The following is a 14133-nucleotide window of genomic DNA, read 5'->3' as shown; positions in this document are numbered from 1 at the left end:
TCTCACCATATACACCGAGGATAAGGCGGGGCATTAACGTTATTATCATATAGCCTATCCAACTGACAGTTATTTCACACAAATTCCTTTATAACAAATAAACACTTTAATACATTACGTAAAAATACATTTGCAACATATATATTGTACAATAGTGTCTATATATAATACAAACATTAAACTATTTCATCATCATCATTTAACTAATAATTTTAACTAATCATCTGTTTGTGAGATAGCATATCAGCATCAACATGTGGCTTATTTGCAATACAAACTACATGTATTAAGTGGAGTCCTGGTACCCCCCATGCAGAGCCTTTTCACTTGGGCACGACAAAGTACGTATATATGAAGTGATTTAGGAAGGTACCGGCTTAATCACGTTAGAAAGCCATAATGAAAATGTGTAAAATCAGCATAATTCCTTTTCAAGTATCCCTATATTCCCCATGTGGAGCCCTAATTAACATAACCAATCAATCATAATATTTTTGACAGTTATGCATGGTTTACACACAAACAACAGTACAAAAAAAATTCATGACTGTCCCCTGTATAATGGTGCGGTCCAAAAAGTGGTCGGTTATTAGAATAACCGACCACTTTTGAGGTTACTGCCTGATAACCCATGGGAAATGGGGGCCTCTGATTGGCCAACTCCATCTGGCTATATGATAATCACATTTACTGGATCTTTGCATAATGTGATGTCAGTGTCAAATTAATGTAACTTATAATTAGATATTCTTGATGGGTCGAATGTGTAGATTTCTCTGTCATCTCAATATAACTTATGGGCAACTTGGTTGACAGTCAAACATTTCTTTTTCTGACTGCCATCGTGAGTATTGACTTGACCCCCTCATTTCACTTACTGGTTCGGTGGCCGTAACTTTCGAGGTCGCAAACGGGTCATCCAGTAAATTGAATGCCGTCGGCAGGATTACTGACTTGAAGCATTCATTTTTTAGAACAGCCCTTCACTGATCTCGATCCCTCGATGGGTGTGTGGGTTATTCTAATGAAGCCTGGAGTAGACGGGTATTTTCTTGTAAACTGTGCAAAGCATGCACAATTTGCATAATGCATGCCTGATGATATTAACCTTAACACGGATTACATGCATGTCGTAAACATGAAGTTCCTATCAATATTAGCTTCAAGGACAAACACTTTGGAATACGCACAGAGTTCCCTACACCCAGGAAACTGGCAAGAATTACACTATAATGTACATTTATAAATGAAACAGCCCTGAACTAGCAAATTTTCACCTTCGTCTTCACTAGTCCCTATCGTTACGAATTGAACCCAATATAAGTGAAGAACTGCGTCTGCATCCCAATGCTCTCATCAATGGAACAGTCTGGCACGACTGGAACATTACACGCGATTAGGATCACACGTCGCAGCATTGCCACTCCGGTAAGGATGATTTTGACAGATTGGCTAGTTAAGGGTAATCCAAGAGAAGAGCATCAGGCGGGCTCTTTAACAAAACCAATTTCCCATAGTTGGTCCATGTGGGCTATAAAGATATCCTATCTCCTGGCGAAAAACGTGAACTTAATATAACCTACTAGTCTACGTATATGAGTGAAATTTCGCAAACGCATACCTTTATACTGTACACGTTTGTGAAATGTTACTTATAAATCATATTTCCCAGTTGGGTAAAAATCAAAACAATTCATCACATTCCTGAAAATGATACAACCTTGCCTTTGAAACGAAACTCACACACAAAACTCCAATATTACCGGGTAGAAGCCAAATGCTGGCTCTTTTTCTACCAATTCTCTCTTCTCCATCAATTTAAAGCCATATGCGCAGTTATATTGGGAATCTGCAGGGTTAGCGACAAGATGCTATCAGTATAGCGCAGCAATTTTGCCCATTGGCTGCCCCCTGAGACTAGGCTTTCCGGCTGTATGTAATAACTTGGGAAATGACACTCCTATCATACACATGATCTATGGACAAAGGAAGGCAGCTAATTCTGACTCTCATATTGAAGGCGGTATAGCCAAATCACATGTCAGAGTTTTAGTAGGTGAGTGATATACTCACAGTGCATATGGCACTGCGGTTCATTAGTATTACTCTTATTGTGTCGAACGTCAATGGAAACTAATAGCCATGCAACTGTTGTAAGTGAAACTCAATTAAACATTGATGAATTTGGAATGAAAATGGATGTAACAGTTACAACTATGCCAGTAATATAGAGTTGAAACTTAACATTTGCTATTGATGTCTTTAATATACATATTGTCTCTATGAAACAAACGAACTAGAAATGCATCAGAACAGAACAAATTGCAGTTTTCTTTACCGAGCTCAATCTAACATTTAATAATGGTTTTCATATTGTCTCCTTTTTGACTTATCAACGAATTTTGCAGGATTTTCTGGTAATGTTTGCAGCACTTAATAGATTTGAGGGGATTTCAGGGCCAATGTATTATACACGGCCATCTGTTCTTTTTACTTATAGGGCGAATCAACTTCATATGCGTAGAACTACACACACTATACATGATGTAGAAAAACAGTAGTCGTTGATTGCGAATGGTGATTTGTATTAGCACAATGTTAAAACTGCCATTGCAAAGAAAACCCTTATTTTGGCATCCGTTTTACTGTAAATAGATAAAAATGGCAGATAAAATTACATTGCACAATACTTAACCTGGCATGTAATGTTAGAGGGGTATGCTACAGAAGAGGTTTGTATTCCCCTGCTGTGTACGCTCTTGTTAAGCATGTCATTCATGTTAAGTCCCAATGGGTAAAGTCTTCCACAGAATAATACATCAGGAATAGGAGCTGTCATCACAGTACTTACATCTCTACAGGGAATGATGGCAATCATAATCTATTCATCAAAACAAGTAACGTACTCCTCTTGAGAGTAGCCCTCTTTCCAACATCCGATGTATATAAGACTGCCTTAGTGTTGCAAAGCAAGCAGTTACGTGTACACAAACAATGTTTAATTGTACCATCATACCAAATTTAAAGCTTTCATCTGGGATGTTCCTACCAACAAAATACTTCTAACACATTGAATCATAAGCATCTTAGTTTATGTCTATCTACACTGTAATACTTTCTTTGTCAGCGCTTTTGTTCTTCCTCTACTGAAGCATTGAACATCATTATAGCAGCCATTGGTTAAATCTAACCATAAATATGAGTGAAAGAAGTGGAATACAACTGGTTGTACAAACACATATTTAGCATTGTCCTATGATTATTATCTACAAAGATGAGCTTCTATGATAATTATACTTTGTACAAACACATCTGGAAAAATGTGCATAATACCTATCACCCAACTGATGATATGCAACACAAAACCTTGCCTAACTTTAACACCTCTGGATAATTCGCATTGACACCTGCATATTTCATGAGCTTCACCAAAGTAGAACACATTCAAGGTGTGTCAAGGTTAATGTGCTCCCTCCAGTCACCAACAAGTCTCAGGAGAAAACATGCCCATGGCACCTTGGCAGCCAAACTGCAGCTGCTGATTGATAGTCATTGATAGGCATGTACTGTAAAACTGCAAAAAGTTGAGGAGTTCTTTTTTCACTCTGACATCTTGACCAGTTTTGTTTTTTACCTATTACCATTAATGCCAGTCAAGCTGGAAATGGACACATTGGCTACGTCATTCACTTCAGACTCTACAGTTGCTGAAATTCTTCCCTTCCAAATCAAAAGCCTTTTACGGTATTCCTCGGGGCATGTCTGCCAACACACCACAGGTCAGCTACAATTCTCCCAGCATGGATTGGCATTAAGTGTGCCATAGATCAACAGAACTAATCCAGCAGGAAAATTGTGATTTATATTGGATTATTCAAGCAATCAGAGGGTTTCTTCTGCTTGACTTGTGACCCCCAGACTGATTTCAAGTTTCCGCTTTCCTGAATGATAGGATGTTTGGCAATGGACAAGAAACATGATTACGTGCAAGGGCCAGAGGGTGAAAATCTATCCAGTAGTTGAAGTACTGTGCACAGTCATTAGTCATGACTCAGTGTTTCTATCAGTGGTTGGTATATGTAGAAGGCTTTAAGCTTAGAAAAGCTGTCTATATGTTTGCATTTTAATATGTGTGCAGTGAACCGATCTGCATTGCCGGCAAACAAATCTGCCACAGTTCTCTGCCTGTGCCTGTACAGTCAGGTGTAAAGAGGAAATTGTTTTTCTACGTGTTCACTCTCTGCAACTTGCTTCTTGGGCTTACTGCATGGCAGAAAGAGAGGATGTGATTGCTGACCTGGAATCAATTTCAAAACTTCAGCTCAAATCAGCCACATATTGTACACCAGAATGGGTATTGATCAGTGTTCTGTAGGCAGCCTGATGTTTCAACATCAATACTGTCAGATCAGAAATCCAACAATTCTTTGAATGCAGCATGAGTATCAACATCTAGCACAGCTTGACACTCAGGCTAATGGCTCCTATATAATAGCACAAAGCTAACTTGGCACCTTCAGTGCTTACAAGATGTATGCTTCTCAAATATCACGAAATGCAGCAGTATCCCTTCCACTGATGGCAGAGATGCTATCAGCCCAGACGTGTATTACCAACATTTGTTACAGCATTAGTGCTACAGACAGTGTCTCTCCAGATAATCACCTTCCTGTTTCACCTTCCTCATTTCATACTGATCTGATCCAGGTAAGACTACACTTATAATACATGTGCTAGTATACAGCAGACTGCAGGTTCATTATTATGACTTTGAGGCTTAACTGATGCCAGTAGCGATGTCTGTATAACATGTTTGAAGGACAGCAAGTTGACTGTTAAGTTTGAGCGTTCTAATCAATGCATCACTTTTTGGTCAATTTAAATACAAGACTCAGGTCCATCTATGCTGTGGGGAGGCCTGTGCATTGGTGTACTGGAATCTCAGACCCTGTGTTGCTTGCCATACCTCCTCCAAGAAGCTGTGAGAAGACAAGAAAACCAATGTTAATACATTTCTATTGCCAACCTGCTTAAATCGACTAGAAGAGGGCATATTGTATGGTAGAGGCGGAATAACTGCTCTTTGGCATAACATACCAACTTCACAGCCACACAGGCAGCTGGTTATTGTACACTGATCCACCTGTCACAGAGGACCATTACACATGTAACCCAAGAATTGTTTAAAATCTATGCAGTGATGATGTCCTTACTGTATTAATGACAATGAGTTCCACTATATACCTATACCGTTAGTACTCAGAAAAGACAATTTTTTTCAACAAATCAATCCAAGTTTAGTAGACTGATTCTAGCAAACAAGAACGGTCAGGTACACATAGGTGTTTTCAAGGCAATCTCTTTTGGTGAACAGTACTGCCAGGCCCATACCTCTTTGTGTTGTGAACAGTGGTGCCCCCTAGTACTATCCTGACCCCTGGAGTGGTCCTGTTCATGTTGTGGATGGCCAGAGACTCCTCATACGTCACACCACCGATGGTGAACACTATAATATCCTGAGGCCTGAAAAAGGGATTACAAATACATGTACAACAACAGCTGCTGGACAATAAAACATACAACATACTTTACATAGGCCATGAATTATTTCATTTAGGATAACATTGTTGAAAATAAAAATGATTCTACCATATCTTGTACTAACAGTTCAGTTTAAAGACTAGCTATAACTGTGAATTCATTTCTTTATTTTGCAGGGACTTGATTTAGTTGATATAGCTCCTGCAGTACACTTACTGTCTAGCAATACAAGGAAAATGCATATTTGGGGTGTAATGAATATGTGGTAAAGAGCACACCATGAAAACAGTGACAACAAAACCAGTGCAAGCATTAATGTTAAGCGATATACAGAGCAAAAGATTGTGTGCAAGGAAGGATGATTGTTGCACAGACTGACCTGTCCCTGAGGGTGCTGGTGCCCAGGTAAGGGTAACTCCCATCCTTCAGTTTACCCTTAATGAGCTGATCCAGAACGTCTTGCAGCAGGGATGTGTGCTGAGTGTACACATTCTCCACACCCTACACACAAAAGATACCATCAAGATACTTTTTGATTTGCCTGATTAAATCAAGCTTCCGCAGGTCAGGCCCCCGTAAGTCTGATAGACAACACCTCAAAATCAGGAGAATTGGGCATATCCTAATCCTGTTGCACCAAATAGCAGTAACTCAAAAACTGGATATGATTTTGGAAACGGTCAGACTTGGCTTTTCAGAAAACATCCATTATCTGTTGTCAGTGACACTGAAGAGATCTTGCTGGCGAGCAGGTTTTATATCCCAACTATGAATATTCACAATGTGCAAAGGAAATAAAGACAATTTTTCAGTCATCAGTTGAATTTAGATGAAGTATCTCATTACATGGATGTCTACACCTTCATACACTTAATCCTGTTGATTTACGAGTATGTGCTAACTTTTGTTACCATGGTGTTGAAGGTGTGATGACTGGTTTCTTTAGTGATAAAGAACCCTGAGTTCCTCTCAGTGTCTCTAGGAAAGGGAATGGTTCTCTCAAGTGTGCATGACCACACCCTCTCAGTGAGGAGCAAATTAAGCATCCAACAGCCAGAAATTGTGTAACACAAGCTACTGTTTGATAACATGCTGTAGATTACTGACACATTGTTGTCATCTATCCACTTTGCAGTATCACATGTTAAGGTCTGTTTTCCATATTTGTTTAACACTTAAAGCTGAGAGCTGCTTGATGGATAACAACCGTTCTATCATATTGCAAGGTGATGTTGTCCTTCCATCATATATATGCCCTGATTTCTCATTCTTGTCACATACAAATATGGAAATCAATGCAAAACTTCTGTTGACGAATGACTGTGTGGTAAATAGTTGAAGTAGGAAAATCCCCTAGAATTGATCCAGAAATGCCCCTCTCCATTCTATCAGTGAGTTACAGCTGAAGCGTATCTGACGAATACCTGTATGGTGCAGGTTTGACACAAGCAATCCACATCCTGAACACTCTAAGCTCTGATATCTTCACAAATCTTCTGACTCCGTTCTAACGAAGTGATCCGTTAACTGATATCAGATGGTTGACTAGCCCTGGCAGCTTTATGGATTAGATAAGTCACATTAGGAATAGCCACATCATCCCTTAATGGTGTGCAATTACCGTTGGGTGCTCTCAACATGGGCTGATACAAAGATTACAGGCATAGACGGCACATAGCAACATTTATCTCAAGTATGCTGGGTGCCAACATCGAGATGGTTGTACCTTAAGGCCCTTAAGGAGCTTCTTAGTGAAGGAGATGGGGTTGGTGTTGTCCGTGCCAAACAGATCAGTGCCACGGCGCTTGCTTCCTCCATACTCCACAATCGCTGACACAAGCTGGGAAGGATGGAACAATCAAATTAAACACTGTTGTGATGCAAAGACTGGAAATTCATTGCAGTACTTGCCAATTCTATTTAAAAAGGAAAAGTTACAATTACCAATTACTCTCCTCAAACTGACAAGGAATACAACTTTGAGTTTTTTCCCTGTAAATTACTTGTTTGAGTTTTTTCCCGTAAATTACTTGTAGATAAAATCACTGATTTTGGTCCGGACAACAGACATACATTAAGGGTCTCCAATTACTGTTTTGCTTATCTTTGAGGTAGACCTCGTTCTAAATCTTTTTTTTGTCTTCATCTTGCTCTAGCAATCCATTTCTTGCCTTTGCACCTGGTAATATGATGTATATATCCATATATTAGATGTGAGTGTTTTACTACAGAACATGTATCTTGTAGCCTTACGGTACCTTTAAACATGTTTCAGTACAAATTCTAGACATTAATTTTTCAAGTAAAAGTGACCTCTAGCACCTTCATTGTGTATTGCAACAATATGTTGTCATAGACATGGTAAAGTTTTACTTCGGATTCCTTTACTAGCTCATGATGGATTTCATGAGTAGATGCACGCTGTATGTTTTACACAATCCTAACAGACTAATACAATAGTATACAATTTTTAAGTAGTGAGACATTGTCTGCCATACTGAGAATTGAAACCAACCTTCTTGTATCTGTCACTAACCCCCCTCCTTCCCAGGGCGTCCATCATCCAGTGCACCTCGTTGTTGGGATGCCTCTCGTACCGCAGCGCGTACAGCAGGACCAGCCGCACCAGGTCCAGCTCTGATACCTGCTCATCCTGGAACAGTTTCTTGACACTCTGGACAGAAAAAGGATGTGCAAGACCGATGTCATGGTTGCTTCCAAACTGCTGTCAATATTATTCAAATTTTCAATGTTAGACTTGTTCTTTTAAAACTAAGAAAGTGAATTTCCTGGGGCCATAATGACTAAATGGTTAATTCATGAATGTTTACCATTAACACAAATATCTGTAGTATGATCAACACACATAAGACTTAGACTAGTTTTGTACAAGCTTTTGAACGTTGGTAAATGCTTTTGAAAATCTGCATTTATGTCTATGATATGTGCACTACAGTGCACTCTAATCATGTATTGTAAGGGAACAGATAAAGACAATAGTAGTCAAGAATTATATTGATGATGATGAATCATATCATCAAGCAATTGTAATCTTACATAAAATGTGCATTACTCTCACCTGCAGGTGATTGGAATGGTCAGACTTGCAGGCCAGCTCCTGCTCTACCTCGGACACCTCTAGGAGCTTGTGGGCCCCCACCAGGCGAGACAGCTCTCCCACCACTGTCACGTGCTTGGCAACCGTACCAGACATCTTCTTGAACTGTGGGTAGTTCTCCACAAATGCCTGGACAAGGAACATAGGACTTAACTGAATTGTCTTCTCCTTTTATCCTCCTCAATGAAAATGAAGAAGTGCTTTTCAATGAGCTACTGCAGGGCAATGCAGCTTTGCTACAGCTTTTGTTTTTAACAAAGCACACCAGGTCAGCCCTACTCTTTTCATTACAGTACGTGTGTTGGGTTCTTTTACGTGCAGAGGTTCGACACCTGAAGTGCCCTCACACACGAGGCTGTAGGTCACCATCCAAAATGATGATGGCAATCCCTTACAGAATGTTTGAGTTGGGGCTCACAATTGGATTGAACCTTGCCAAATGGTGAAACAGCTGGATGGATTGCCACTTATGTCAGGGAAATAGGTAATGTCCATTGTGCCCATAAATTGATGGGTAGCCAAAGTCATTTCATATCACAATTATTTTGTAAATCCCTCATTATATCCTTCATTATTGCCTTTTCTATGAAAGCTTTCACACAAAACAATGCTTAGCCACATCATGGTAAAAAGCTGATCACCTTCATATCAGCAATGGACTCCACTTTCTGCTGGCTCTTGGTTTTCTTCTGGAAGTCTTCCATCAGCTCTTTGATGTTGGAGCCAATCTCTCCAAAGTTTAAGAACATGTTCTGTGGGAACAATGACACACAAATAGGTCCTGTCATAATAGTCCTAAGGGTTTTAAAGGTTGTTATAGAATGTCTTAAATGTGTAGTGTGTATATGTTTTCCTACAAAAAATGTTGCTTCTTGTGTTTGTTCCTGCAATGTGAATAACCAATAACTTCCTGTTTTTGTATCTTTAGATACAAACACTCTGTGGAAAGATTCTTCTAAAGAGACAATCATGCTTGATCATGATTTCTAGCAATTCTTGATACCGAAATTACACCTACAAGGGTTAGGTCTAACAAGCTATTAAATACAAGTAGCTGCCACTACATACAAAGCAGTGAGTTATAGCATAGGGCAGTTATACTGGTAGAACCCAGTTGTGTAAATCTAGATGCTGATACTTACACTTGCGTAGAACTCATCATGTTCTGCAGACAGCACGACCTCCCTCAGGTCACGGCTAATCCCGGGGACGGACGACAGGTCGATCCTGTTGTTATGGATACCTAACAACTCATGTACCATGGCCTGGTACGTCCACTGCAGACAAACATCATAGACAGGTCTGGTCACTTTGAGCAGTTCTCATAATACTGTAATTCCTGATTTTTTTCAATGTACTGTTATGTTCATGGTTTTCACGGTGACGACTGTAACGTGAACTTATCATTACTGATAACAAATAATTCACAGACTTTTTTTAATGTGCACTTGCCGTGACAGTGAACATTTAGTTCCGAGAACAAGTTAAATTTTCTCAGACCGTGAAAGTTTGGTACCGAGAAGACAAACTGAATTACAGTACTCAAGAATTTCATGTTTGTTCTGCATTCTGCATTCCTGGATAGCTGCCTCATGGCACAACACATCAGGTTTGCATTGAAGTACAAGCTGCATATCTTGACAGATTTATTTGATCTACTCGCACTGGTATGGACCCAAACTTGGTAAATGCTGTAGTTTCATTAATATGCTTGAAGTGACCTCCATTTAACATCCTATAGGGACGTCCTTAATAGAAGCTAGACACTCATCTAACAAGACACTATACAAACTGTGATCAATTTGAGACATGAGGTTTACAGCCTAGGTTCAAGGTTAGGCAAACAGCCTAACTTAAGTCTATCAAAAGTAGAAAATCAGACTGGATACTTCTGACAGTGCATGACTCAGGAAGTCTTAGATTTGGAATGCACATTTTTATTTATGCCACATTCTTTTTAGCAGTGCATGTATGTATCCTTTTGTAAAGTAGACAGGAAAGTGTTGTGATACCTGGTTAAGCAGTGGGGTGACTGGGTCATCTCTTCGGTCCAGGATCAGTAAGAGTGGCGGGACATCAGGCTTCCTGAAGTCAAACAGACCTGCCTCTTTGGAGATGACTTGCTGAAGAATGGAAACAAGACATCAAACATCTCATACCCCTGTGAAATGCTTACAAATCAAGACTAGGTATAAATTCTTTGCCTATGCACAAAGAATTTTATCAATCAGCAGTTAACAATCTGAGGAAACTACTCATGGATGATGGGTTTAACTTGAGTTCTGTACTTACTCTGACATTTTCTGCTAATCGTTTTGCCATTTCTGATGAGTTCTGGAACCTAAGGAAAACAAAACATTAGAAGTTACAAATATGGAATGCCTAAAACGTGTGATTCACTAGTTTATTGACATGATACAAATTTATGTGCATATACCCGCAAAAAGCTGCACCATACAGGAATTCGTCATATACCCTTCCATCTACCCTCTATCCACCCATTTTTCTATTCCTCCATCCACCCTTATCAATCTATCCATCCACCCATCCATCCATCAACAACAAAGACAAAGGAGCCACAGGAGTCCTACAGTAAGGCGTACCTGATCATGGGACACTTCTTGAGCGCCAACAGAAGGGCTGTGAGTCCTTGACAGCTTCTAGCCAGAGCCTGAGATGTCCAGTTGATTCCCTGTGTCAAGAGTAATATGATTCTAGTAAATCATTCTTATTTTCTTCATTGGTGTCTGTTTACATTTGAAGATCCTTTTCTCAGAAAATTAACAATCAACAAAGGTGTGCAGTTTGTTCTATTTCAGGACACAGCTTTTAACACAGATGGATCATTACAAGGCTGTTCAACTTGAAAAAAGCAAAACATCAACAAAGAAAGTAAGTAACAAACAAACAAACAAACAAACAGATCAACAAGAACAGAATAAAACAACTTTTAATGGTTTTTGTTTGCTCTACTTGGCAGTGAAAGTTGTCCTTATGATTGAAAAAAAAGAAACTCTTTTAAGAATTTTTCCCATCAGAAACAAGGTAAGATGCACTAAGGGTAGACCACAGAAGCAAGATACAAATACCTGATGAGGGTAGAAAGGAAGAGAAGTAACCTGTGAGAATAAAGGACCATGCTGATATTTAACTGAATCACTGCTTTGCAATAAAAGTACAGCTGTTGGTAAGAAGTGCATTAGAGCAGACCACAAATTCCAATGAAAAGCCTGCAGGTGCACCATGCCAAAATATACCCCTCGCCAGAATAATAGTATACTGGCTAGGGGTATATTCTGGACTGTTACACTGGTTAAGATGAGAAGAAGGCAAGGAAAGTGGCAGAGAAAAGATGAAAACATGGACGGCACATTGTTTCAGACATTTGAAAGTATGCTACCAGCTTTACACAGCAAGACACACCATAGTAATGAAGGCACAGTTTTTACCTGGCTGCAACCAGAAAGGTTGAATGAGAATAGATGTGGGTTCACAGCAATGTAGTCTCCATAGAATTCCTGCAACACAAAATGTTACACAACATTGTTTTCCAAAATGGTAAAGATTAGAGGTGAGGCCCCTTTTGATCAAGGCAGTAGATATAGATAAAGACTACAAATGAAACATTTGCAAGCAAATACAGCATATTTCTCTCTAACTCTCCATGCAGAATGGACAGTTCAAAATCAACCTTTTTTTGCAAAAATGGACCATCCCATTTCTACCCACTTAAGCCATAGGCTGATATCATTTCATCCCCAAATACATAAAATACAAAATGCACAAAAAGTAAAATAGTACATGAAAATTTTGTGAATGGAGTGGAAGCCTTTTGGTCAAAATTGGGGGAAAACATGATTCTGGGAAGCACAAATTAATACAATTGGTGCGGCCTAATGTCCACTAACCTGTACTTCTCTAACCACCTCCTGTTCATCATTCTCTGCAAGGATCTTTACATCACTTTTGCTGATCACATTACTGAAATCTGAAACACATACCTTGTTAGGAACAGGCAACAATGAATCTTTTCTACATGCACATACCTTAAAACACTGAGAATGACATGGATTGAAGAATCTGAATATGTTTTGAAGTCTGAACTGTTAATACAACTGTACTGCACAAAACGATTTTGAAATGGTTTATACATGTACTTACATATATAGTATATACCATATCTTGGATTCTTCAGTTCCTGGGACAAGAACTCAACATTCTCCTGCAATGAACAACATGTGCAGCTGTGAATCAAATAATTGTTACAAATAAAACACTAGTTTGAGGTGTACTTGTGCAGTGTGGTGCATTTTTGGATAATAATAGTGTATACACAGTGATGTGGAATTGACTCTAGCTTTTAGCTACAAACACAAAAAAACCCAGACAATACAATATTCCCATCAGAGTTAAAAAAAAAAAGACTTGCTGTAGCTGACCAAGGGCTGACTAACCTTTGTGGGTCGGAGGAAGCAGATACACTTGAGGTGCTTCATGATCTCCCTTCCCTGGGAGTCCAGCCTCTCAAACAGGTACACCTCCTTCTGCAGGATCTCAGACTGGGCATACACCATGCTCACTATGCTGGTCTGGGGAAACAGGACACATCCACACTTGAACCTTATTTTAAGATGTCGTCATCATTTTTAGACTTGGAAAGATTAGAAATATCACAAAATGTAAAAAAAAAAAAAGCATAAGCATGATGTGATGTCTACTCTACAATACTGTTAGTCATTCATCTTCTTCAAATTCTTCATGTAGAATATTATGGCATTTTGTTGTGCGCATAAGCGTCGGTTTACTACTGTCTTCATACATGTATAAGGGTGTGCCAGAAATGACAGAAGAATGTCAAACAAAGATGATCTTTTTCAAGATGTTGAAAATGATTTCATCTTTTATTCCCATCTCGTTTTCAGTAGACACTAGATAACGCTGTCCCACAATATGTTGACTTGCCTGAATTCTTTCACGGGTAGCTTGATAAATTTAGGATTTCTTTTTGTGAAAACGTTGACACTGTTTGAGTTATACTGGACAGACATGGAAATTATATCTTTTGGCTGTACGCCCACCGCCATTTACCGTGTCCTTGTCCATCAGTAGAACCTTCATGCCCGGTCCACTGTCTTCTATCATCTTCGCCACATACTGCTTCACTGCCAGCACCACGTTCATTGTGAATAAGCGTCTCAACCGCACAGGATTAGTAAAGTAAATAAAACTTCACACAATCTACTTTCAGATGGCAGCCATCTTGGGTCGACGAAATGGATTGTTCTATTTCTCTTATAGGGGTATTATTGTTACAGCGATCTAAGTTATAGTAGTTCAACCTTACTTGATGCTAAAATATAGATATGTAGATAAGTACAGGAATATTGATTGATTTAAATAGTGTTGAAAAGTTCGATTCAATCAAAAAATACATTTGACCTATATTTTTAACCCTATAGGGTCATCGTTCCGTC

General features: G+C 39.2%; 1 protein-coding gene across 2 annotated transcripts; it reads right to left on the bottom strand.

Moving 5' to 3' along the window:
* Positions 1–2240: 2240 nt before the first annotated feature.
* Positions 2241–13961, bottom strand: LOC118409926 (vacuolar protein sorting-associated protein 45-like). Of its 2 annotated transcripts, XM_035811317.1 has the most exons (17): positions 13748–13961; positions 13114–13248; positions 12821–12881; positions 12568–12647; positions 12109–12177; positions 11749–11778; positions 11263–11351; positions 10952–11000; positions 10672–10782; positions 9802–9936; positions 9301–9411; positions 8621–8788; positions 8057–8215; positions 7268–7381; positions 5921–6042; positions 5392–5523; positions 2241–4979 (listed from the first exon to the last, which is right to left on the bottom strand). In XM_035811317.1, the coding sequence occupies exons 1-17, from the start codon at positions 13838–13840 to the stop codon at positions 4892–4894; spliced, it is 1746 nt and encodes a 581-aa protein (XP_035667210.1). In that variant the 5' UTR covers positions 13841–13961; the 3' UTR covers positions 2241–4891. The 2 variants fall into 2 exon arrangements, with proteins under 2 accessions (XP_035667210.1, XP_035667211.1); XM_035811318.1 differs by lacking the exon at positions 11749–11778 and having other exon boundaries at positions 13748–13960.
* Between the last annotated feature and the right edge of the window lie 172 nt (positions 13962–14133).

Source organism: Branchiostoma floridae, chromosome 2 (assembly GCF_000003815.2).
Source record: "Branchiostoma floridae strain S238N-H82 chromosome 2, Bfl_VNyyK, whole genome shotgun sequence".
NCBI lineage: Eukaryota > Metazoa > Chordata > Leptocardii > Amphioxiformes > Branchiostomatidae > Branchiostoma > Branchiostoma floridae.
Note: the sequence above shows the minus strand (reverse complement) of the source record. Positions and strands in the feature narration are given on the sequence as shown.

Coding starts and splice junctions, on each gene's coding strand:
- LOC118409926 (XM_035811317.1), bottom strand. CDS start 13,840: ATGAACGTGGTGCTGGCAGTGAAGCAGTATGTGGCGAAGATGATAGAA. Junction 12,178..12,567: donor AGGTGGTTAGAGAAGTACAG/GTTAGTGGACAT, acceptor TTTGTGTTGCAG/GAATTCTATGGAGACTACAT. Junction 7,382..8,056: donor TTAGTGACAGATACAAGAAG/GTTGGTTTCAAT, acceptor CATCCTTCCCAG/CTTGTGTCAGCGATTGTGGA.